Source organism: Alternaria infectoria, assembly GCF_024043175.1.
Source record: "Alternaria infectoria strain BMP 0036 chromosome Unknown scaffold_6, whole genome shotgun sequence".
Lineage (NCBI taxonomy): Eukaryota > Fungi > Ascomycota > Dothideomycetes > Pleosporales > Pleosporaceae > Alternaria > Alternaria infectoria.
Genome location: NW_026250695.1, coordinates 1,504,992 through 1,530,422, shown reverse-complemented (window position 1 = coordinate 1,530,422; position 25,431 = coordinate 1,504,992). Strand labels below are relative to the sequence as shown.

The following is a 25,431-nucleotide window of genomic DNA, read 5'->3' as shown; positions in this document are numbered from 1 at the left end:
ACTTCTTCATAATTCAGCAGCATCATGTTCCAGGTACCCCATCGCCATCCACGTTGCATCATAGGCATGCTGACAAGACACAGCGCATTCGGGGGGCCATCGACGCCAGAATAGCAGAAGAGCAAGCGCGCCAGAAAGCCACCTCACCGTCGGGCACCCCACGATCCAGCTCTACAACACGGAGATCCAACTCACGCAACCTCTCGCCCTCGAAGCGCACAGCGAGATCGAAAGATGGCGACAGCAGCAAGGCCGCGCCGGCAGGGAAGGGCCCTGACCCCTCAGAGTTTGACCCGGAATTTGTCGTAGGAGAAGAGGATGACCCGCCGAGTCGAGCCGGTACACCGCGACCAAAGGAGAAGGCGCAACCCGCCGAAGTGAATGCGGAGAATGGCGATGGCAAGAAGGAGGAGGAAGAGGGGCCGACTGCGGAAGTCGAAGTGAAGCCAGAACAGCCACCAGAGCTGCCGCGCGAGATTCAATTGCGATTGCGTAGGCTGGACAAGCTGGACCCCAAGTATACGGGTGAGTGACGCCTTCCCTATGTATGCGCCAAGCTAATCCCCCTACAGAACTCCTTCGGTCGTACCGCATCGCACACGCCAGAGTGGGCGCCATCGAGGCTTTCGAGAGCTCCCTACGCGAATACACCCCTCTCACTTCCATCAGCGACACGGGCGCATTCGTCGAATACCTAGGCCAACTAAACGTCAAGAGTGACATGCTCATGGAGGAGCTAAAGCGGGTGTCCAAGGAGCGCGATGAGCTCAACAAGAAGCTGGAGGACGCCGAGAAGCGCGCGAAGGAGGCTACGGCTGAGGTCGAGACGCTGAAGTCCCAGGCGCCGGCTGCCAGCGAGGCTGTACCGGACGATTCCACAACGCAGACCGAGTCCGTCGCGCCATCGTCACCTTCCAAAGCGTCCAAGCAGACTGAGAGCACCGAAGACACGGAAGACTTCTTCTCGTACGACAGCGAGCTGCCCCGCTTGCAGACACAATTACAGGAAAGCGAGGAGAAGGTCGGAAAGCTCGAGGAGGAGAACAAGTCGCTCAAGGAAGAGCTTTCTACGGCTCAGGAATCAGCACAGTCTTTCATGCAGAATCTAGAGACTACGACGAACGATCTGAACACATTCAAGGACACCCACCAACGACTACAAAGGGACGCCGACGACCGCGAGAAGGAGCTCAACAACACCATTGTAGATCTCAAGTCGAAGGTTGAAAGCGCCGAGGAAGAGCTGCACAAGCACAAGGATACTCATGACCAGAACGAAAGGACCATCGCCGAACTCAAGACGAAGCTTGACGCAACATCCAAGGAACTGGAAGAGCTACATGCGGACAAGGGAGAGAAGATTGTCGAAGATGATCAGGTGCAAGAGCTCAAGCAGCGCATCGAGGAACTCCAAGGTGAACTTTCGCAATTGCGCGAATCACAAGCCAAGGCCGAGAAGCGGAACGAGACCATGGACGGATTGCTCGGCAAAGTTCGCGAGCAGCTAAAGACTACAGAAGCAAAACGCGATAGCGCGTTAGTCGAGCTCGAGCAAGCGAAGAAGGACTTGCAGAAAGCGAACGATGACAAGAAATCGACCAAACCAGAACCAGTCCAGCAGCCGCAAGCGACCCCAGCACAAGCTCCCCAGAGCGCAGCAGCAAAGAAGAGAGCCCGCGCCAAGGAGAACAAGAAGAACAAGAAGGGAGGAAAGGGACCTGAGGCCAGTGGAACGTTGACACCTGAAGCAACACCCAGTGAAGCTGGAGATACCGAAGGCCTTCTCAGCCCCCGCGATGCCGAATTCTCGCCGTCCCAACTTGAAGACGCGTTGAAGGATGTCGCGCAGCTCAAATCTGACCTTGAAGAGAAGGTCGCAGCTATCGAAACATTGCAGACCGAGGTCGCGGAGAAGGCGTCGACGATCGACCGTCTCAGCAAGAGGGCAAAAGACCAAGAAGACATGCAAGAAGAGATCGATACCCTGCGTCAAGACCTCCTTGACTACGGCCTCGAACACACTGAGGCCAAGGATAAGGTCAAGGAACTGCAAGCCGAGAAGGCGGCGCTGCAAGAGAACCTCACCAAGCTTGAGGCTGAAATCGCTGAGTTGAAGACCAGCAAAGCATCGAACGAGTCGTCGCAACAAGAAAGAGAGGCGTTGACCGCCGAGTTCACGGAGCTCAAGACAAAGGCGGAGACATTGCAGACGGATCTTTCAGTTGCAGAAAAGCTCGCGGCATCCCGCTTCAAAGACCTCACCGAAATGCGAGAGGTGCTGCAGAAGGCGCAACCGGAGCTGACATCATTGCGCAAGGAGGTGGCGGAGCTGCGTAGCACCAAGGACGAGCTTTCCACTAAGACTACAGAAATCCGCCGGCTGGAAAACCGCGAGAAAGACCTCAGATCGGAGATTACTGAATACAAGTCTCAGTTGTCGAGCAAGGAGAGCGATATCAAGACACTCAACGACAAAATCAAACAAGAAACCAGCCAGAGGCTCGCGTTGGAAGAGACAAACAAGAAGATCCAGCGAGACCTCCAAAACTCGGAGTCAGAGCGGAAGGATGTCATCGAAACGCGGGACAAGTTGACGAAAGATGCCAAAAAGGCACAAGACGAGCTCAAGGCATCACGCCAGAAGGTTCACGATCTGGAAGAGGAAGTCGCGAAGCTTACGCGTGAGGTTAGCAGCCTACGTGAAGAGATCCAGATGAAGTCGGCGCAGTCCGCGAGTGCGCAGGACTTTGTCAGCAGCATGCAGGACCAGGTACAAGAGATGAGCACCCAGATGAAAGAGGTTCGCGCCCGAAGCGAAAGCCTAGAAGAAGAGCTCGCCGATGCGCATCGCTTACTCAGCGAACGTGGACGCGAGGCTGAGACAATGAGGAGGCTGTTGAACGATGCGCAAGGCCGGGCTGATACGCGGGTACGTGAAATGCAAGAGCGCCTCGACCTTGCCGTCGAGGAACGCGAACGTGCAGAAGAGCAAGCTAGCACATTCAGCCGCCGACGCGCTCGTGAGCTCGAAGAACTGAAACAAAAGGTCCGCGACGCCGAACGCGCACAAGCACGCGCTGTGGAAGACAAAGAAGATCTGGTTGCTTCCGAAGGAGCGCTCCGCAAGCAGACGGAGGATCTCGAGAAACGGGCCGCACAAGCCAGCGAAGAGGCTTCCGAAGTCAAGCTTGCGATGAGCCAACTCCGGGACGCACTGGACGAGAGCGAGAAACAAGCCCACGAGCTAGAAAAAGAAAAGAGCGATCTGCGACGAGCATTCGACGAGACACAGAGCCGTCTCGAGAAGCTCCAAAAGTCCAGCAAGGTACGTACTTCCACAAGATTTCACATACAACCTACTAATCACCCCACAGACAATGTCCGACGAGCTACGCACCCTAAAAGCCCGCGGCTCCAGCTCCACTCCCATCCCGCAGTCCTCACGCTCCTCAGTCGAGTCCTCGCGGTCGCAACTAGCTTCACCGCGTGCCAGGGGCGGTGGAGCAATCCAAGAAGCAATCGACTACGTGTACCTGAAGAACGTGCTCCTGCAGTTTTTGGAGCAGCGAGACAAGAAGTATCAGCAACAGCTCATTCCTGTGCTGGGTATGCTGCTGCATTTCGATAAGCAGGATGAGCAGAAGTGGATGGCTGCTGTGAGCGCGAAGTGAAAGTAGTGGTGATGATGGTGGTGGTGGTGGCATGCGGCTCTCCGCAGTGAGGGATATACGAGATGCATGCTTTGGGCGTGACGCGCTGGTCAGGTGTTACAGGGCTGGTGATGGATGGCGCGCGAATGTAGGATACGGGACATTTATAGTTTTGCATAGCGGTTTCTTCTTCGCAGGTCATGGTTTGGGTGCGGATGTATTATATAATGGTGGGTTTCAATGGCTGCTCTTTCCTGCCCTACAGGTTGGGCTGAGCATAGCTCTTTCTCGAATAGACGATTTGCTCGCGAAAGCTTAGTATCAGATGCTCAATAGGACGGCACTGATGACGCATCCTAGGTGCGGTATTAAATGTTATTTGGAAGGTACAGATGATCTGGTATGATGTGGTCCAGGGTCCTCAGGCGCAGTCGGTATGCTGATGTTGACATTGGGTGGGTGGGGGAGGCGGAGGGGAGGAGGAGGGGCGGTGGAGGCATTTACTATAATGCATAGTCAATGGGAGTTGCTCGATGTGACTTCCGAATCGTATGGTACAGGTGATGCATTGTTGCATTTTAGGGTCCAGGTGCAATCGGTATGCTGATGTTGACATCCCACGTGTGCTGCAGATCGGGTCGCAACAACAAGCATTCCTAGCAGCTGGCAGCTTCTACTGGTACCGGCCCGGTATGTCTAGGCAAGGTGCTCGGTGCGCTAATTAACAAGACGCAAGGCTTTGGGCAAAACTGGCTTCCAAGGTTGCGTGGACGAACTAATGTGGTAGCAGGCGACTATTTGTAGGCGTCGACTGATGTCATAATTCGTCTGGCCTGCTTCCTTACCGCTTCCTCCGGCTTTGACGCGCTCCAGCCATCCGTCACCATCTCTATCATCATCCCAAGTCGCATCGAATTCTCCGAGAAGCGAGTCAGACTTGATTAATCACGCATCTCTCCAAGCGAGTCATCTCCCGTTGTTGTCGCAGCATCGCGCACCCGTGCAAACCCCCATCAGAGCACCAATCAGAGCCCCGACATCGATAGGCTGGCGAGGGGAGCGCTAAGCCCGTGTCCAGCAATTGAAGAAATCGCGAGGCAGTGCGACAGAAGAGCCACACTGCCCTCGCTATACACCTGCAAGCCCATACCAAGTAGTCTGCGTCTGCCCATGAGCGCTGCCCAACGCGTCCGGAGCGCCTAACCGCACACGCACATCCCAGCAGCCCTCGAGCCTCAGTCCCGCCCACAGCCCAGCGCGTGGCGGGGAAAGCCACCATGAATGGCACCGACATGAAGAAGGCGGCCATCAACAAGGCCAAGCAGGTCGCGCAGGCTGCCAACAGCAACGGCGGCAAGAAGCGACGGAAGGGCCAGGACCTCAAGCCCATCATCACCACGGAGAACCAGGGCAACCAGAACGCCTCGCCCGCTGGCTCGACGGGCTCCTTTCAGTACAAGTACGTTCACCACCACCACCACCCGCAACCACTACCCTCCACCACCGCTTGCAGCCTCACCCCTCCCGCCCGCCCAGCCTGCGCCCCCCTCTTTCACTTATTTTAATGCGCCCGACATGCCCTGACTGCCGCAACCTTATACTGACCTCAACCCCGCAGTGTGCAGAACGCCAACTCGCCGCTCGCCCAGCACAAGATGTACGGAAACCAATTAAGCCACTCGCCCGACTCGTCGTCGTCGTCGGTCGATGAGGCCGAGAACACGGCCGATGAGGAGGACTCGGAGGACTACTGCAAGGGCGGCTACCACCCGGTGCAGGTCGGCGAGGAGTACAAGGACGGCAAGTACACGATTGTGCGCAAGCTTGGGTGGGGCCATTTCTCGACCGTCTGGCTGTCGAGGGATAACACCAGCGGCAAGCACGTCGCCCTCAAGGTCGTGCGCTCCGCCGCGCACTACACCGAGACCGCCCTCGACGAGATTAAGCTCCTCAAGAAGGTGGTCGACGCGAACGAGAACCACCCCGGCCGGAAACATGTCGTCAGCCTCCTCGATTCCTTCAACCACAAGGGCCCGAACGGCGTTCACGTCTGCATGGTGTTTGAGGTGCTTGGAGAGAATTTACTGGGCCTGATCAAGAGGTGGAACCACCGCGGTATACCAATGCCGCTGGTCAAGCAGATCACAAAGCAGGTCTTGCTGGGCCTCGACTACCTCCATCGCGAATGCGGCATCATCCACACCGACCTGAAGCCTGAGAACGTTCTCATCGAAATCGGCGACGTCGAGCAGATCGTAAAAACATACGTAAAAGACGAGCCGAAGAAGAAGGACAGCGAAGACAGCGTTAGAAACGGTAGGCGGAGACGGAGGACCCTCATCACAGGCAGCCAGCCGCTCCCCAGCCCGCTCAACGCGAGTTTCAACCACGCCGAGCTCTCCAGCTTCCCCGGCAACACACAAAGTCTCAACAAGGTTATGAGCGAGGGTACAGGTAAAGACTCCCCCACGACTATCCCGAGTCCTCCTTCTTCGTCAGACGGTGTCGTAATGAGTGGTGCTCTAGCAACTCCATCTGCCGGCCCCAGCCTGTCAATGGCAGAACGGCTCGGAATAAAGTCGAGCGACGACGACGCGCAAAAGCAACGAGAAAAGTCTGCGTAAGTTATCCCATCTCCATGTTCGAGTGTATACTAACCTTGTTAGTGATCTCCTTACTAAGGAGGTATCGGGTATCAGCCTCGATAAACCCAGCAGCTCGTCCGGCAAAACCGAGCTCGAGCAGCAAGTCGAAAACGCATTCGAAACCATATCAGTCAAGATTGCAGATCTGGGAAACGCCTGCTGGGTTGGACACCACTTTACCAACGACATTCAGACCAGGCAATATAGGTCACCGGAAGTCATTCTGGGTAGTAAATGGGGTGCCAGCACAGATGTCTGGAGTATGGCCGCGATGGTATGAACCCCTCCAAACCTGAAAGGCGTGAACTAACAATACCAGACATTCGAATTGATCACCGGCGACTACCTCTTCGACCCACAATCCGGCACAAAGTACGGCAAAGACGACGACCACATCGCACAAATCATCGAGCTACTAGGCACCTTCCCGAAGGGCCTCTGCATGTCGGGAAAATGGTCACAGGAGATATTCAACCGCAAAGGCGAGCTGCGTAACATTCACCGATTACGACACTGGGCCCTTCCCGACGTCCTCCACGAGAAATATCATTTCAGCTCAGAGGAGAGTAAGAAGATTGCCGATTTCCTGTTACCCATGTTGGAACTACTACCCGTCGACCGCGCCAACGCGGGCGGAATGGCAGGACACGAATTCTTGAAAGACACAAAAGGCATGGAGGGCGTGGATTTGAATATCCCAGTTGGTAGCAAGGGCGAGGGGATCGAGGGGTGGGCGACGGAAATCAAGAAGACGCGGTAGAACGCGGTGAGGAAGGTGCTGAGTGCTGCGTATCTATAGAGGGTGTGCGTGGAAAGGTGGAACGGGAGGAAATGGAAACTGCACTGGTTAGCCTGTTTTTGCTGAGCAATGGAACAGTACTCTGCGCTCGTTACGGTTGGCGGGTGAATGTGTTGTTGTTGGAAATGGGATACCGCGATAGAAGCATTACGATTATGACTCAATTGTATAGTGCGCTTTTAAGTGCAACGTTCGCGATCTGGCTGGAGAGACGTAGATGTGCAGTTCTGCCTGAGGATGGAAGCTGTAGATACGGTCGTGCGAACTTGTGATGTGGATTAAATTTGTCTGAGATGTGCCGGTGCATCGCTTCGGATATGTATAAACACCAGGACTGTTCTCGAACATAGTCATATAGGATCGAGACGTGAAGTCGACCGGCCGAGACTCGACTGCGATTGTTTATATCTCGTGTTCGGCTCTCGCTCTTATTCTTGTCCGGCCCTTTCGTGTCTCGCCGACGCCGTTCGTTGGAAAAAAGAGGAAAGGCGAGATGCGGTGCGATGTTGATGGGTGAGTTGACCCGAGCGTGGTACTCAGGTAGTTGTGAAAGAAAGGGGCCTGTGATGCGACGAGGGAGAGTGCGCAGGAATAGCTCCTGTGTGATGTCGATGCCATGCCGTATAGCGGTGCATCAGCACAGGAGGAAGCCGAAATGCCTAGCTATGTTGCCTCACAAGAGGATTAAACGCCTGTGACTGTACCTGCTGCCCACATTCCTCCCGCGCTGGTCGTTAAATTCCAAGGCTAGTAGTTGGATATCTCGGCGGGAGAAGCGCATGCGACATCATCGTGTCACCCCAACAATCAATGCAACACCGTACATCTCCCGCACTTGTTATGTACATCGTGTCCGTCGTACAAGAACCTCGGTACAGCGATGACCCACACGCCGTCCGTACGAGCATGCAGGTGGAGGATGACCCAGCGCGCCACTCACAACCCACACATTCCGTATAATCGACACAAGCAACACCCAAAATCCTCCTATCAACATCCGCCATTCACAAACCCCTCAGTCGTACAAAAACTCAAATCCACTCAACATCGTGTTCGCGTACCTAGCTATCTATACTTAGCAAGCACACCAGCCACACTCCCAGCTGGCATATATTGAGTTTCGGGATCGCCAAGTGGGTCGAGCGTCGTCATTAACCCACGCGGCTTTAACACGGGCCGAGAGTTGGTACCTGTAATTCGCGTACCGCTCCTGACCCTCTCGTTCCCGCCGCAGCTGTCTTCGCTATCAATGGTGGATGGTTGGTCCTGGCACCCGTATCTTTGGGTACAGGGAGTGATCTGGGAGCTGACGATGGTAATTCAAGGGACCCACAGTGACGGGGGCTGTGGAGAGTGGTGTGGTGCGGTTCTCCCCCTTGATTGCGGCGACGAGGGAGGTGCGTGCCACGCGGAGGGTTGAGCATGGCAAGCTTTGTAGATTGTGATTAAAGTAGGTGGGTACGTGGGTTCTTGTGGTGCTTATCTTCAGCCTCTTGCTTCAAGGCTTGGTTTCTCCTCTTCATTGAGTTCACTGTCGCTGTCTCTGTCTCTGTCACATCTCCATCTTTTCCCCAAGTCTCTCTTTCACACCATCGACAGAAGAGCGACTGAATTCTACAATTTTGAATTATGCATCTCTCCAATATCCCCTTACTCCCTCTCTCCCTCGTCCTCTTCTCAGCCACCCAAACTCTCGCCCAAACTTCCACAGACTGCGATCCAACCAAGAAATCTTGTCCAGCAGACACCGCACTCTCCGAGTCAGTCTACACCCACGACTTCACCACCGGCGCCGACAATGAGAACTGGAAGGTCACTGCTGGCGACGTGAAGTACACTTCGAAAGGAGCGGAGTTCACCATCAACAAAGCCGGCGATGCACCCACTATCCAATCAAACTGGTACATCTTCTTCGGCAGCGTGAGCTTCGTCATGAAAGCTGCGCCCGGCAAGGGCGTGGTGAGCAGTGCCATTCTGGAGAGTGACGATCTGGATGAGGTAGATTGGGAGTGGCTAGGTGGGCAACCCGGGAATGTGCAGAGTAAGTCCTCCACCACTCTTCCTATCCATACCCCTTCGCATCCACCCATAAGAACCCCCCACTAACACCACCCCAGCAAACTACTTCGGCAAAGGCAACACCACAACCCACGACCGCGAAGTCGACGCCCCAATCCCCGACACCCAATCCACATCGCACAACTACACCATCGCCTGGACCTCCACCTCCACAACCTGGCTCGTCGACGGCACCCCCAAACGCACACTCTCCTACTCTGACGCAAACGGCGGCTCCAACTACCCGCAAACCCCCATGAACGTCCGCATCGGCATCTGGGCCGGCGGCGACCCCAACAACGCCGAGGGAACCATCGAGTGGGCGGGCGGCGAAACGGATTACAGCGCTGCGCCTTTTACGATGGTGGTGGAGAAGGTGGAGGTGAGGAACCAGAATCCCGGTTCCAGCTATCAGTATGGCGATTTGAGTGGGTCTTTTGAGAGTATTGTCGTTGATGGCGGGGATGGGAAAGTTAAGAAGAGTGGGAGTGAGGATGGTGGGGAGAAGAGTTCGAGTTCGGCGACGAGTTCGGGGTTGAAGACGGAGGCTAGTCCGAGCGCGAGTGCGAGTGCGACGGTTAATGTTAATGTGGATGGGGGTGTGGGCGGTGAGCATGCGATGGAGACGGGGAATGCTACGGGGAGTGCGAGTATGGCTAGTGTGACGCCGACGGGAAGTGCGACGGGCAGCGCGGCTGTGGCTGAGCAGACGGGTGACTCTGGTGCTGCAGCTGGTAAGAGCTTCGGTGTAGGACTCCTGGTGTTGTTTGGCGTCATGACTGCGATGCTGTAGATTTAGATGTTAGCTACAATTAATTAGTCCGTCAATCCGTGGGACAATGATCGTGCTTTCGCGTCTGGACTTTTGCATGTCGTTCAGTGTTCGTATATCTGTATTGGAAGCCTAGACGCTGAGCCGAGAATCTACCCTTCGCGCGAAGCTAGAAGTGTCGATGATCTCTCCCAAGATGCAACCTAATCCACCTCCGACTCGTATCTAGAGCCATATCCAGAGTTGCCCGATCGTTCCTGCACCACTTGCCAATACATCGAGTATGGAAACTCGGTACGCAGCTGAACGGGAATCAAGTCTTCCAACGGGGTTTCGAAGCTAGGTTCATCCACACTCCGGTATCCTGGAAACTTGACCCTCATACTCTTCTGCAACGCTGCAGCACCCTTGATAGCCGAATCCCCCTCTTTCTCAATCATCTTGCGAAGCATTATACTCACCACCGGAAAGATACACGGGTGGTGTGGTTGATTCTTCTTCCAGTTGTACAGCATGCAGGGGATAGCGATGGTCAACCATGAATCTCCTTGGAAAATGAATGCTGGATAGTCGACCGGTGCGACCTTCCGAGCGTACTTATAGATCTGCAGCAGTACCTGGGTGCATCGCATATGCAGCTGCAACACGTCAAATGTGAGAGCCGTCTCATCTTTGCTAACCACCTCCTTGAAGATACGTAGCTTTTCCAGAGAAGACAGCGGCTTGTGCGGATTGTGAGACTTTTTCTGAGCGTCTCCTACCAACAACTCTAATTTGACGAGCGTGTCTTTCCTTGGTCCGTCGTCATGTACAGGCCCCTTCTGTCTTTGTTGACGCCATTTCTCCAAGGTCTTGACTTTCTGATGCGTCTTATCGCGTGGCATTCTGTCAACGGACGACTCGAGATACTGGGAATGATAACTGAGGCGACGTGTTCCACTGACGCGGGAAACATAGGTTGAGCTGCTGCCTACGGTGCGAGGTCTCCAACCTCTGGTGAAATCGTGGGCCACATTTCCCATGATCAGCAGGACGCGTCTTCCGAATTCAGGGTCTTGGTGTGGTTTCTTGCCCATAAAGATCCAGTCGCTACCTTGTTGCTCGATCAAATGGTCCATATCTGCCCATCGCAGGTCTTCAGGTAGATGTCCGGCACATTGAGCGGCGTTGTACAGATGAGCCATAACAATGATCTGACCATCGTTTGAGGTACATTCGATGGCTACTTCGTGATGCTCTTTGCACATGGTGGCCAGGAGTACACCGCAGAACGCAGGGTCGCACCTCAATAGTGAGAACCCAGGCATCTGCCGGAACTTTAGCGGTAATTGTTCTTCGTCGATATCGAACGCCATCTGGGCCTCCTTATTGACGATGAAGGCTTCGACAAACTCTTTGCGATCGATAACGCTTTCACGACAGAGTGTATAGAAGTCATCTAATTCCTCGGATCCTTTGACGTCGAGGTAGGCTTGGTATGTTGTGATGATCTGCTGTCCGATCTTGTAGAGAAGCTCCTCACCGACAGATAAATGACGCTCCAGCTCTCTTTGCATGTCCCAGAAGATTTGCAGCGAGAAAAAGATCCAGCTTTGCAGCCGGCCCTCGCGAAGCATGGCGAATGCAGCCTTTCGCACCATGTATTCACCCATGAAACGGGGTTCTATCGAAGGTGATGCTGCAAGCTGTGAAACACACTTGAGAAATCTCTTTTCATCGTTGGAGTATCGGAATTCTTCGTTCTTCGTTATATCACTGAATGTGAAGAGGAGCAACTCTGTGACATGCTTGCATACGACAGTGTTGAAGCTCAATGATTGCTTTTCTTGTTTGTAAGCAAAAGGCTCCCCACAATCATTGGCTGCATCGACGAATGGCGAACCTGGTTCAACCTTGGAGCGGCTGCGCTGTAAGAAGCCGATGAGTTCGCCGTGCATACTATGACCTTTCGAGTCTTTGAATCGAGGGTTGGCTTCTTCAAAATCGTTGCTCAACTTCTCTATCATTGTCAAAGCGACGTTCATGGTTAGCGCGGCGGCCTGGAGACCGATGTCGCCGTTCGCGAACTCGCGCCAAGTGCGTCTGACTGCAATCCTGAGATCTGTAACGTCCTTGAGAAAGCAGTAGATGGCGAAGGTAACGTCAGTATCAGACTCTTCGAGCTTGTAGGTCACCTTCGACTTGGCGGGTTTGGCGTGGACCTCGATAATCTCGGGCATATCGTTGGACTCTGGGAGAGCCTCGTTCTCCAGCAGCTCGTACTTGTTACTCGTGCGTATAGCTTCTGCCTTTGTGGTCTTGGGCTGCCGACGTTCGACTGGTGGCCTCTTGGCGGCCTTGAGGATTTCGAGGACGTCTTCCAAAGTCTTGATGAAGTATTGGTGGCTCGCGTTGTTCTCCTTGACGGCATTGTCTGCACAGTCAGAAGTGCTTGCGTACCAGACTGCGCAATCTTTGCGACCTCGAATGACAGCCTGCAAGGTTCCGAAGACCGAGGTTGGAACAGATGCACGCGCATCGTTGGCGATGGCTGTCGCAAGAGCGACAAATGATCTAGCGGTGATATGGTACGTAGCCGGGGCATTCTTTGCGGCTTTCCTGGCGGATCCCTTCAATCTACCTCCCGTAGGCGGTTTCCCATGTTGTTGACTATCGCTGAACACCTCGTTGACGGTACCAGTGGCGCGGGCTGTCTCAGCTAGCCATTGAACAAGATCTTCGGTTCCTCTCTTGTACTTCTGATAAGCATCGAATAGCAAGGGCGTGAGCGCCATTATTGGCAAAGGGGATTGTGTGAGGAATATGGCAACGTGTGTTGGTCGCGTCGCAAGTCGGATGTAGCCAAGTACCTGGAGGTGGGGTATAGCTAGACTGATATACTAAACCGAAGTCGTCCGTGCGCGCTCGCAATGAAGGAGGGCTTCAAAACAGAGGAACTGCTGTTTCGTGGGCAACGGTGATCAAACATAGCCAAGGGGGTACTGTACAAGACACGGTGGCGGAGCCGCGCTGCATACCTGCAAGTAAAGCTCGACCAACACATCACATTTACATGTGATGAGCAGCTAGTGCCACTGTGCTCTTTCGACGTCCTTGCTGCGTCAATGGCAAGAGGACCAAAGAAAGTAAACTCGTTGAGTCCAAAGCTCGGAACAGGACGTTTTCTGCGATCTCGATGCCCGCTGCAGAAGGTAATAACACAAAGACCTCGTAAGAGTGCGATAGCTTTAAGGAATGCGACGACATGAGACGACGTGACGTAAACAGGATATCGTTTGACAATTACTAAAGACTGACGGCAACAGGAACTTTACCATGTTTGTCAGAGGCCGCTGCGATGAGAGCATGTCTTCTCAAACGGCTCCTTGAATAGTGACGAAACTGTCCACATCCAGGTATGCGACCTTTTGCTACACCCCATTCGCTTGAAGTCATTGAGTGGTGGATTTTGATCTGGGCTGGCGATCGTTCGGGTAGCCAACTGCCTTCAAATCGGTATACGTTGGCCAGAAGCTGCGGTTACGGTGCCGGTATCAGGTCTGCATTCCGCGTGAAATGAAGCATGCAAAGCGTTATTTGTAAGAAGTGCGGTCGTTTAGGCCAAGGGACGGTTGTCTATTCCGAGGTCTTCCGGTGGCGAACGTGTCAACGCACGGTCCTGGCAGTGTGGGGCTCCGGCTCGCAGGTGGCAGCCTGCCTTCGTTCATTGCGACCACAATTTCTGCAAGAGCCATGAACAAGACCGTCGCAGTCTTTCGCTATCTTTGCAACCCTCGCCTCGGATATGAATGTCACCTCAGCATCCTGCAGACTATCCGCTACTGCATCGCGCCTCAAAATTCGTAGGTTTACAGACATTCTGAAAGCCCGCTTAGCATGCTATCTCATAGCACTGTCTAGTTAGATTGTAATAACCAGGAAGCATACAGGATACTTCTGATTCTCATTGACACTGTAGAAGTCGTAGCAAACCAACGCGACCCAATTCCAGGCTCCCGTCTGGATCAAAGGCGCATCTTCTTGTGAGGCAGTCTTTTGGAATTCCGGCGTAAGCAGTATGCTCGAATCGAGGATGGCTTGTAGCTCTTCTGCCTTAAACTGCCCCGCCCGGCTTGCACACGCACCGCCTTTATAAGCTACCTCCTCATATTTGTCGTCACCCGTGCTCTGGCACCACCCCAATCCTGGCAATCTTCAGCAATACCCGATCCACATGTCCGCTACCTTCTCTCTTCGCGCGGAACTTCATACAAACCAGCAGCCACCCGAAAAGTCGCTCTTCGAGCGTTGGCTTGAGCATGTCTCGCGCCCCTTCCAGTACCGGCCTTTGGACCGACAGACTTCCTCAATCAGACTCATACGACTCCTAAGCGGAACGTCCGCCGGCGATCACGTTCAATGCAAGATCAAACGCGCTACTACAGAAGCCTCATATGTATGTCTCTCATATGTATGGGGCGGTGATGACGAACGCTATACCATTCTCATAGACGGCAAACCCTTCAAAGTGCGTCACAACCTATACCGATTTCTCACACGGGCGAGACGAACCAAGCACTTAACACGTGCGTGGATCTGGATCGACGCCCTCTGCATCAACCAGAACGACCCTTCCGAACGAAATCACCAGGTACAACAGATGGGTGTGATCTTCAGCCGAGCGAAGAATGTGGTGTCATGGCTGGGAGATGACGTCAACATCGCCGAATTTTTGGAGTACATGCGACCACGTACTATGAGCGAAAAGTGCGCAAAAGATAAGAAGAAACCGACTTTGGGACATCCTGAATCTGGGCAGGGCTTTCACCATCTTTGCGTTGCCGAGTACTGGGATCGGGCATGGATTACGCAAGAGCTCGGGCTTGCACGGAAGATAACGCTCATGGCCGCTGATATCGAACTGGACGGTTCATTATTCCCGATACTTCCAAGTTCGAGTTCGGAAAGCTACCCTAGACGACTCGAACTTCTTCGCCAATCTATTACTATGGACTGGAAGGGTAGAAGTCTTATCTATCTGATGAACCGATTTAAGCTCAAGGAGGCACACATCAGCCGAGATCGTGTCTATTCACTACTTGCGCTTTGCGGCGAAGGGAAAGATCTACAGGTCGACTACAAAGCTACGGATGTCGCAGTGGCAAAACATATCCTAAGGTGTTGCAAGAAGTCGTTCTGCTTGTGCGCCACCAACCTGGTTGCATTCATTCTACAGCTGAAGTCTCCGGATCCGAGCGATGTGGCTTGGAACGATAGACTCTCATCGTTTGCAACGATGACGCTACCTATCGTTTCGGAAGACTTTCTCCGCGCCTCGTGCTCAAGCGAATCATATCATGATTGCTATCCAAGTTGCAACGGTACACAGCAATCCCATTTACCAGGCTTCGTGGTAGTATCGCCTTCTAGTAAGCTACTGTCGATACATCTCTATCTGGGCAGAATATGCGAGTCCTACGAGTATACTTTCGTCAAGGTTGACGAGGTAGCTCACGTTCCCGGTTTCGCTGGCCGATGGAGTAGAAGAATACGCTCCTGGGAGCTGGAATCCACGGAGCTCACCGTGCGACCCTACGACTGCTCCCTGCGATTGACGAACGACAAAGAGAGCTATAAAGCGAGATTTTCTTTCGATTTCCTTGTGAAACTCGCCCAACTTGATCGAGACTATCGCAGCGAGCTGTGTGCCCGTGTAGCTGATGTAGGGACAAAATCGGCATCGTCACATGACGGCCCTGTGATGCGGATGCTCTCTTCGCATCGTTCGCGTCATCGCCATGGTGTCACGGATAGGGAGACTTCGCGAACCGCTCACAGCTTGTAGGCTTTGGCTTCGTTGCAAGATTAAGATAAAACCACTGGTTGCTTGAAGAATGGCTCTGGATTGATGCCACATGCATTGATCAGACAAACGTCTAGGAGCGCAACTAGAAAATGCAACAGATGGGACGTTCCTACTTCCACGCGAAAGAAGTCACATCGTTCAATCATGCCCCTTCTTCCAACTCAACATTGACATCAACCCCATGCTTTTCGAGCAACAGTAGCATAGACTCCAGTCCAACCTTTTTCGCTCTTCGTACGCACTCTTCTGCTGTCCCAGGGGAATGCAGATCCGCTCCTCGTTCGAGGAGGAACTCAAACAGTGCTGTATGTTCTGCGGCGATTGCTCCGACGAGAGGGCTGTCCTTGCCAATGCTTTCGTTGACGTCTACGCCGGCGTCAAGAAGGAGCCGCACTACGTCCAGATGAGGTCCTCTTTCCATATTCGCTAAGAGCTTGGTGGGTACTACTGTGCAGCTTTCGTTTATACCCACTTCGACAACCGCATCGCTGATGTTGACCCCACGATCTAAGAGCAGTTTCAAGACTTTGTGTTGACCATAGCGAGCAGCGCTCGCAAGAGCTTGATTCGGGTCAGCCCCATCGTCTAGTAGAAGCTCGACGATAGGTACGTAGCCACGATCGATGGCGTGCTTGACTCCCTCATTTCGCAGTTTACATGAGACCTCGTAGTCCGATATGAAAGACATGCAGACTGAGTGCCGATTACGATCTTCATTGGTATGTGCGGCGACTCGGATTAGATGCGAAACCATATTCATCCTGCCAAGTGCTGCGCAATGACGGATCCTGCCGTAAAGCTGTTTCCTACCGGTCGGATACATGCCATGAGCGATGCGCAAGGCCTCAATGAAGTCCCATATCTGAGGATCGCGAACGCTTGCGCGGATGTTGTACAGTGGGCCCTTGCCCCAAGTTGTGGAGCTTTCGAAATGCCACGGCCAGTCCTCGCTGCGGAAGTTGTAAAGGAATCGAACGATGTCTATCCGACATCCTTTTGCTGCAGACTGGAAAAGTTGAGATCTTAACCCTGGGCCGAGATCGGATGCTTCGCTCGTCATGAGATACTCTAGAAGTTCCTCGTTGCCAAACCTTGCGGCGAGCTCAACATAATCTCCAAATACACAGCTGTTATCGGGGCTCTTAGGATTTGACAACATGGCATCTCGTAGTTTCGTAGACTGCCGAATGTACGATAGCGTATTGGTGCAAAGCGCGGCACCAAAAAGCTGTTTTTCGGTTTCGACAGAGTCCCACTTGAGTGAGCGGCGAAAATCATCCCTCAAACGCTCCCTATTCGACCTGCTTGCCCATGCCTCTACTGGGAAAAAAGTGCGGACCACGTTTGGGATGATACTATCATCGACCTTATGGCCGTGGCTCAGAGCTGATATCTGAACGGCTATGTTTCTGACGTCATTTAAGAACCGATTGCCATTCAGAGGCTCATGCATGACTCGATATTCCAGATAGGATTGATAAGAGTATATCACCTCCCACGTGTAGCAACGGTGGAATACGATTCCATCGAGTAGCCGGAAGGTACGAAGTGCGCCCATCACCTCTTGCGCGAAGTAATCTAGTGGTGGTTAGCGTGGAAATCTAACACATGATAGAGCTCCATACAGTTTACAAGTCTCAGACGCAGACCTCTTTTCATTCCCCGGGCGAGGATGGCGTAGTGGAGGATCGTTTCGAACAGCTCTCTGGGAAGATCAAGAAGCTTCATCTTGTCTACGGGTATTCCTGCACTGGCCCGAGAGAAAGCTGTTGACTAAATGGATATGCGGTCGAGGTTGACCTAAGATTTGGCAGCTTTTAGGTTGAGCGGCGAGTCTCCTGGGATGGAGGAGAGGCGTTGCGGGGCCTGCGGTCTTCGCCATTGCGGCACGGAACGTTCTGTGGCCCAGACATGACCGGCCACCGTGTGTGAGCCTTGAATAGATCGTGAACCAATCGCAATCGTAATATGTGAAGGTGGCTGTAAACGAGGCATTCTGCCTGAAACCTTCCGAGCATGAGGGGTCATGTACGCTGTAGTCTGAGAGAGCCGATCGCGCCAATCAGGCTAGGTCAGGGTCACGAGGGCCAAGCCCCCCGAGGTTCCAACATTCCATCCGACCGCACCTGAGCAGCTACGGCGCCGCTTATTCACTATTTATGTCAACTCTCAGCATTGCGCGAGTCTGACATGCAGCAGCGTCAAGTGCGACGCCGTACGATGGCCCCCGAACACCTGATGGCCGTTGGCCTGATTCCCTCATTCGTCGGCCACACAGGGTTGCGACCAGTCACATTCAATGATGCGCAGCTCCACGAGATACTTGCAAGGTTGAGATACGGATATCTTGAGCGAAATTTCGTGCATCTCACATACGTAAATGCATTTTCTAAGTCATAGTACAGAAAAGCAAAACGAGCGACTTGATAAATAAACAAAAGCAGCCATCGACAATGACAGACTCAACATGGGGAAATACCACCTCACTTCAAACCACTCTCCCTGGTCCTTTCTTTTGCTCATGACGCTCAGAGCCATTTGTCCGTCGATAATGGTTATCGACACGCAGCCATGCGGATCGATTAGGAGATCTCCACATCCGGGAGAGTCTCCCATGGCTCACCGGGCCTCGCGACGCCATGCATCTCATCTGCTGGGAAACCAATCGGTTCATCGCCTCTCCTCCAGATCACCTTTTCGTCGCCCAATTCGAAACGCTCATAGTCTTCTCCCAATGGCATACGATCGTCTCTGTTGATAGGTACCGCTTTGATACTGTCCACGCGGGCGTTACGGGTGAGTTCTGGAAGTTCAAAGGTCCACCAATTTGAGCCTTTTCCAGGATACGGCTGGTTCACACTGGTGCCGCTCTTTATCAAAGCGTAGACATCGCCCTCCACTGCTTGAGCATAGGCCTTCGAGTTTGCTGCGAAGTAGTAGTCGGCTTGTCTTTCACCAGCCGATCTATATGTATCGTATTCGTCGTGGTATCGATCATGCAAGTTTCTTATGTACGACCAGATGTGTCTTGACGAAGATTGGTGGTATTATAAATGCGAAGAAAGGCTTTCATGCCCGCCCGGACCGTCAAAGCATCGGTCGCTTCTAAGATCGCGGTCTTCTTCATCTTACTGGCCATTTCCCCATACTCCCAAATCGAAGTCTCGGCGCACTTCACCCGACCATCCGCTCCAGAGGCAGTTCGATGGAGTACTAGTCAAGAGTCAAGACGTCACGCAAAGTGCGGTGGAGATTTGCCAAAGCACCGGTAGTGTTGGACCTGACTTCTATTCCGAGCCCGAGCAGATGTTCTGTGATATGGAGACGCGTGAACTGTATCCAGCATGTAACGGTACTGTTCAGGTGACTTGTTTCGATCCAACTCAAAACGAGACGAGAATTGAGACTGGTGACGGAGGAGTGGATAAGCGTGGCGAGCGGAGAACGTACGTGGAGGTAAAAGATTGGTCGTGAGTGGGACGAGAAGATGGATGGTCGCACAAGGCTGGTCCCAACGATGATATGTCATTTACAATTGTACCTCCTCGTATCTAATACCTCATACTCCTCACCCCCTTCTTATGACTAGGACTATCCATCCAACTCTCCTTAAACCTATCCTCTCCATCATCGTCCTGATCCACATCTCCCAGGTCTATACCCGTAACACCATCCACATCTTCACCGTCACTTCCAAACTCTTCCTGACCACCAACGCCGCCTTCAGGACTCCAGACCGGACTTGTGGCAATCTTCGGTCTTGACTTGAACACCCTATCGTAATCCACTTCGTCACTGAATAGTTGCTCGGTGGGTGTACGCTCGATGCTCTCGAGCTTTGCTTGTTCTAGGAGTTCGAAGGATTTGCGATTCCGTGGTGTATCGAATTGGTTGACGGGGAAGAGTGATGATCGGCTAGATTTACGCTGTTCCTTCTTTGCTGTGGCGGTGGGGCGGGGGTTGGATTGCATGGCTTCCATGGTGAGCCGGGTTCGTTCGGCCAGTGTTGCGCGTCGGTCGCCGTCTTCATCTCCAGTGATAGAAGGGATAGGTGGTGGTCCCATAGATGGCAACGGGAGATCAGGTGACTCTGGAACAGGTTCGAAAGAGTTTGTCCGTGCCATTGTCATGCGTGTGCGTTCGATGAGCGAAAGGGACATACGTGGTTGAGGTTTCTTGATCGGAGATGGGGTCGCATTACCGATGGAGTTGATGATCTGGTCGGCAAGTGCTTCTTCAGCATTGAGTTCTGGGGGATCGAACGTTGGGATTGGTGGTTCAGAGGGGTATTCTGGCGATGGCTCAAGTAGCTTTTCGGGAGAGAGGTCTGTTTTTTGCTCTGAGAAATTAGTAAGTGTCTTGGCAGCTTCAGACGATGAGTTATCGACGACGGGCTCGGAAACAGCAGATCTAGTCTCCAGTACTGGTGTGCGCTCGTTATCAGTCTCCGTCGGTGACGCGTCGTGCTGGGTCGTAGCCCTACTCGACGCAGATGATTGACCAATTAGTGTGGCATCTGAGTCGATTGGTGTGGCAGTTGTCGGAACGTGCCGAGATGGTCTGGGTAAGACCGGGACATGTTCTAACGAGCTTGGTCTTGATGGTGACTGTAATTTGACAGGCTTAGCTGGAATCACTGGTGCTTTGCGTATCGTCTCCGTCTGAGTAGATTTCCTTGTGAGAAGTGGTGGGCGAGCAGTCTTTGCCGTCGAGGTACTTCTATGATGTATAATTGTGGATGCAGTACTAGCCCTGAATTTGGCGGCTCGCGCCAGCTCACTGTCCATATCAGACAGGATGTCTTGGAACTCTGTTCGCATAGTCGGCCGCTTTACACTCGCAGATTCTGCGGTGTGCTTCGACGACGGCAATTGATATTGCGAGTGGTCATCGAAGTGGAACTCCTTTACTGGCGCCGTAGTCTGTCCGCTTCCTGATGTTTCCTTCCCTGACTCGTCGTTTTGTAGCTCAGCATGGAAAGCCTTCCACTTTTGTAACCTCTCCTGTTGCTCTTGCACTCTTGCTTGCAGATTCTCCAGTAATCCAGTCTCAGGTGCGACGTCTTCTAGTTTTCTGCCTTTTTCCACCATATGCAAAACTTTGTCGAAACGGCTGTTTAGGAACGCATCGTCCGCCTGTACGCTTTCGCCGCGTAGCATTACGTCGAGCCACTGTTGGTTGCCAACCCAGTTGTCCTTGAGCTGTTTCTTGATGGCATTGGCTTCTTTCTGTGGTATCGCTGGCTTTTGCGCTCGAGGGGTATCTTTGCATTTGCGTATGCGACCCCGGATATCTGCTGCCTTTTTGTTCAGAAGACCATGGAATTCCATGTACTTCAGCCTCTTCTCTTCTTTCTGTCTCAGCACGTTGACGAGCGCTGCCTTATGTGCGATAGCTAGGGGCAGTAATGACCGTTGCTGTTCAATTGAGAGTGTTGACGCTGTCGCCAGTTTTCTTGCGACAACGGCATCTCTGTCACCTCCGTCTTGCGCTGCAAGAACCTTTTTGAGTACGACATTCGAAAATATAGCCAGTATCTCGTAGAACTTCTCGCCTTTGCACTCGTCAAGCATTGTTTTCCTAAGAACTGACTCTCTTCCCAAAGCGCCGTTCTTCTTCAATTCGTTCAGACATCGGTATAGCGCAGCGCGGAGGTTTAACGATTGGAGTGGTTCGAGTGGCGGGAAGAAGGGCTGGAGTTTCTGTAGCTGAGTCAGACATAGATCAGCGTGAGGTTTCATCCCAGCATACCTGTGCTGTCTCATTGGGATCCCATATTTCGAAGAGTCGAAATAGTGCCCATTCAGCCCCGCCAATTCTCTGTCGCTGGTCTGCATTCTTGGCCGAGAAAGTTTGTATCGTGATTTCAGGCCAATCCGGTCGCAAATCCAAATCCAACAATCGCAAATTGGTTACGAACAGGCGAATATCGGGCGCTGCTATTGGGTTCACTGCTTGAGGTTTGGGAATTGTCTTGACCGACGCGGTGCGCGCATGGCCGCTCATGGTAGTCGCGGTGGCCGCAGAGGCGGTTGAGGGCGGTCGAGACATGTTCGCGACCGCAGGGCATACATTCGCGCGGTGACCCTGGTCAATGTCCCTGAGACTTGAGGTGCATGCGTGGTGTTGCGGTGTGACGGGACCCTTGCGTTGTTTGCCAAGGCGGGTGTTATCGATAGGTCCGTTCGCGCCTTCTGTTCCCTGTCTGACTTTCGTCACTTGTCCCGCCATTCTTCACTCGCCAAACAGTCACCGTTTATAAGACAATCACGCACCCACGGGACTTCTATAAACCTCCGACCCCGAACTGCATTCGAGACACAAAGCAATCATGACAGTCGACGAAGCAACCCAGGTCAACGGCGTGCCCGATCCTAACGCCGGTGTACTTGACGCGAAGAAAGCAGAACAGAAGAAGTGGACAGTTGAGAGTGGTATGTCATGAACAAGCAATAGCTCGTCCGTATGCGACACCTCTCTTACCCCTCATACCTTTCACCAACACAGCGCTAACCTACCCCAAAGTCCTCTCAGAGAACGCACTTAAGTACGCCGAAAACACCGACTCACCGCTACCCTTCTTCCACCTCCTCGAGCGCCTAAAGACGACCAAACGTGCAGGATGGCAGCGTTTCGAAATTGGCGATGGCGAATCTATATCCGACCACATGTACCGCATGAGCATCCTCACCATGATGGCTCCTGCCTCGATAAGCTCCAAGCTCGACATCGCGCGATGCTGTCGCATGGCTGTTGTCCACGACATGGCTGAGGCGCTTGTCGGTGACATCACACCCGTAGACGGAATCTCCAAGGAGGAGAAGAGCAGGAGAGAGACCGAGACCATGGACTACATCTGCACAAACCTGCTGGGCAAGTTCAACGGTGGACTCAACGGCCAGGACATCAGGGCGTTATGGCAGGAATACGAGGACAGCGAGACGGCTGAGTCGCACTTTGTGCACGACATTGACAAGATTGAGCTTCTCGTTCAGATGGTCGAATACGAGCGCACGTCCAAGTGCGAGAATGATCTTGGGGAATTCCAGTGGGTCGCAGATGTTATCAAGAGCGAGGAAGTCAAGGCATGGGCGCAGCAGATCATCCGTGAGAGGGAGCAGTTGTGGAGCGATGCCGGCAAGATAGCAAAGCCTGCTAGTGCGTACAAGAAGTCTTGAGGGACAACGGCGCATGGTGCCGAGCGCACTCGCATTACGATAGACGGGCTCCTTCACTGGCGCATTTCATGGGGTACGACGGTTTAGTAGATGGTAATTGCATGTCTAGAATACATCTTCTCGTATGTAAACATCATTCATCTCTCAGTGATGTTTCAACTTGACATTAACAACAACTCTAGCACTTAAGAATTAGACAAGCTAATCAATCTCCTCTTCTTCACCTCCCTACTCGGCGTCCCCGCGAGCCTGGGCATACCCCCAGCCACTCCGTTATCCCCAAAACCATAATCATGCTGGCTATACCCACTACTCCCACTCGCGCTATTCCAAACCCCCTTCGCCCCCAACCCCCCATACTCCCCCTTCCTAATCTCATTACCAGACCTACGTCCATGCCAGTAACACAAGTCCGCGCTGGGCCCCCTATACTTCGGATGCAGAGGGCACAGCGGACTATTAGGAAGGTGTTCAGGGACGAGCCATTCAAACTTGCGTCGCTCTTCTTCTTCTTGGCGGGCGAGCGCTGCGAGAGTGCGTTCGTCGGGGGTGTCGGGGTAGTGCGATTGGTGGATGCGGGACCAGACGTCGTGGCCCAGCATGGGGGATGTGGCGGCTAGGGAGGGACTGGCTGGCGGTTTTACGCCGAGGTAACCTGCTGCGTTGCCGATTTCATTGCTTGTGCTTGCTGTGAGGGTACTGCTCGGGCCAAAGTCAACGGGGGGGTTGATGAAGTCGCTGCGGGGGCCGGAGGGGCCTTCGTCTTCTGCTTCGTCTGAGGGGTTGTCGATGTCGTTTGCTAGGCTCATGAGTAGGGCGTCGGAATCCCAGTAGCCGCCTGGACTGGACTTGGGCTTGTTGCGTGTGTTGATTGCGCTGCCACCGCCGTGGACGTCGAAGAAGAAGTCTGCTAGCTTGCCTTTGACTTCGCCGTTTGAGTCGAACATTGGTGGAGTTGGTACGCGTTGGAGACCCGGTGGGATGAAGGCTGGCGGAGCATGCATCTGTGCGAGCGACTTTACTGGAGGTACCTGTTTGCCCCGAGCCGGGAAGAAGGAGAATGGAGTTTGCTGTTTGGTAGCCTCTGTGCCGTTTTGGTCGGAGATGCGGTTTGAGCGTCGGAAGGGATTGAAAGAGAAGCGGCGATTGAGAGATTGCGCGGGTCCAGGAGAGGGTGGTGCATCGTCACTCGATTTGTTCAGCCATAACCAGCGGCGCGAACGTGTCGCCTTGGATTCGCTCGCTATTTGCTGCAACTCTGCCTTTGTTCGGGCTTGCTGTTCTCTGTATATATTCTCTTCTGCTGGGGTCCAACTCCCATCTGGTGTTTTGGCCACCGTGGAATCGCTGGCACTCGTACCACTCTTCTCACTTCTGCCACTTCTCGTTCTTTTCGATCGCGGACGATCAATGTAACACCGATCTCGTACTTTCGGTGGCGGTCGTTCGAACTTCGGGGATTGCGACGAGAAGATCGCATCGGTATCGGGCAGGAGACCTACGCCACCTTTGTTGTCATTTTTCAGCGCTGAGGTGCTGTCCCGAATGTAGTCTTCTTCGAGGATTGGCGTAGCTTTGGCCATTGGCATTGGCTCCCACTTCGGCTGCTCTTTGCGAATCCACGGTGTTTTCGGGCTTCGCGCGCGTGGAGCACCGAGGTTGGCCATAATATCGACGGGTGAGCGGCCGCGAGCAGGTAAGTCTGGAATGACGGTTGGCATGGAAAGATCGAGATTGACCTTTCTGCGGTCCCGCAGTCCGCCTTTTCCCGTTGGAGACTGTGGGCACGATGGGGTTTTTGCAGTCTTTGTTGGCGTTGTTGGCTCTTCGATAACGACGGATGGCTTTGATGCTTGCTCGTACGACTCCTTCGCTTTGACAACAGGAAGTGGTGCGAATGATAGCATGCGGTCTTTCTTGTGTAGTTTAAGCGGACCTCCTTCCTGGGGATCTCGCCGGTCTTGGTCATCTTTGCTTTCGGGCAGGTGAAGCATCCTGAATTCTGGTACGTGCCGTACGATACCCTTGGCAAAAGCTGCGATGGATGACCTTCTGTGATCGCGGACGTAAGAATCATTGGTTTCTGTGGAAAAGGAACCCGTTCGAGCTGTAGTCTCAGAAGTGCGCGACTCCATACTGTCGATATGCTGCAGCTTGCTGTTTTGGATGTGGTCCGCATCGTCGATGGTCGTCCTTCGAATTATCTCTTCCAGCGGTGGCGGCGTTTTCGGACGTTCCTGCTCCATTGCCATTGGGTTGCGACTGTGCCTGCTCTCATTTCCGAGGCTTGCTCGATGATCCCAGCTAAACCCCTCACGTCTGTCGACGTGACGTCTTGGGGTAGTTCCTTCGCCATTTTCTGATGACTCACTGCTAACGATCTGGTCGGCATGGTCCTGAAGTGAGGTGTAATGTCTAGTGAGAGACGTCGGCGAGCTCGGACCCAGGAAGCTACCGAGATCGTGTGCAGAGGGTGCGATCAGC

The 25,431-nt window shown here is 53.3% G+C and overlaps 8 protein-coding genes across 8 annotated transcripts; 4 read left to right on the top strand and 4 right to left on the bottom strand.

Annotated features, from left to right (window-relative positions):
• Positions 1–24: 24 nt before the first annotated feature.
• On the top strand, positions 25–3,671 carry J4E92_004817 (uncharacterized protein; the record flags this gene model as incomplete). Its single annotated transcript, XM_051496205.1, has 4 exons — positions 25–33; positions 84–525; positions 573–3,325; positions 3,375–3,671. The coding sequence occupies 4 exons, from the start codon at positions 25–27 to the stop codon at positions 3,669–3,671; spliced, it is 3,501 nt and encodes a 1,166-aa protein (XP_051354045.1).
• Positions 3,672–4,927: 1,256 nt separating this feature from the next.
• On the top strand, positions 4,928–7,055 carry J4E92_004816 (uncharacterized protein; the record flags this gene model as incomplete). The annotated part of the gene is made up of 4 exons (XM_051496204.1): positions 4,928–5,109; positions 5,269–6,270; positions 6,317–6,569; positions 6,615–7,055. The coding sequence occupies 4 exons, from the start codon at positions 4,928–4,930 to the stop codon at positions 7,053–7,055; spliced, it is 1,878 nt and encodes a 625-aa protein (XP_051354044.1).
• A 1,668-nt stretch (positions 7,056–8,723) lies between these two features.
• On the top strand, positions 8,724–9,945 carry J4E92_004815 (uncharacterized protein; the record flags this gene model as incomplete). Its single annotated transcript, XM_051496203.1, has 2 exons — positions 8,724–9,135; positions 9,212–9,945. The coding sequence occupies 2 exons, from the start codon at positions 8,724–8,726 to the stop codon at positions 9,943–9,945; spliced, it is 1,146 nt and encodes a 381-aa protein (XP_051354043.1).
• A 182-nt stretch (positions 9,946–10,127) lies between these two features.
• Positions 10,128–12,698, bottom strand: J4E92_004814 (uncharacterized protein; the record flags this gene model as incomplete). Its single annotated transcript, XM_051496202.1, has 1 exon — positions 10,128–12,698. One exon carries the CDS (start codon positions 12,696–12,698, stop codon positions 10,128–10,130), a length of 2,571 nt encoding a protein of 856 aa, XP_051354042.1.
• A 3,213-nt stretch (positions 12,699–15,911) lies between these two features.
• Positions 15,912–16,928, bottom strand: J4E92_004813 (uncharacterized protein; the record flags this gene model as incomplete). The annotated part of the gene is made up of 1 exon (XM_051496201.1): positions 15,912–16,928. One exon carries the CDS (start codon positions 16,926–16,928, stop codon positions 15,912–15,914), a length of 1,017 nt encoding a protein of 338 aa, XP_051354041.1.
• Positions 16,929–18,351: 1,423 nt separating this feature from the next.
• J4E92_004812 (uncharacterized protein) lies at positions 18,352–21,606 on the bottom strand (the record flags this gene model as incomplete). The annotated part of the gene is made up of 2 exons (XM_051496200.1): positions 18,352–18,733; positions 19,328–21,606. 2 exons carry the CDS (start codon positions 21,604–21,606, stop codon positions 18,352–18,354), a joined length of 2,661 nt encoding a protein of 886 aa, XP_051354040.1.
• A 494-nt stretch (positions 21,607–22,100) lies between these two features.
• Positions 22,101–22,947, top strand: J4E92_004811 (uncharacterized protein; the record flags this gene model as incomplete). Its single annotated transcript, XM_051496199.1, has 2 exons — positions 22,101–22,203; positions 22,295–22,947. The coding sequence occupies 2 exons, from the start codon at positions 22,101–22,103 to the stop codon at positions 22,945–22,947; spliced, it is 756 nt and encodes a 251-aa protein (XP_051354039.1).
• Positions 22,948–23,132: 185 nt separating this feature from the next.
• J4E92_004810 (uncharacterized protein) lies at positions 23,133–25,193 on the bottom strand (the record flags this gene model as incomplete). Its single annotated transcript, XM_051496198.1, has 1 exon — positions 23,133–25,193. The coding sequence occupies one exon, from the start codon at positions 25,191–25,193 to the stop codon at positions 23,133–23,135; it is 2,061 nt and encodes a 686-aa protein (XP_051354038.1).
• Positions 25,194–25,431: the final 238 nt, after the last annotated feature.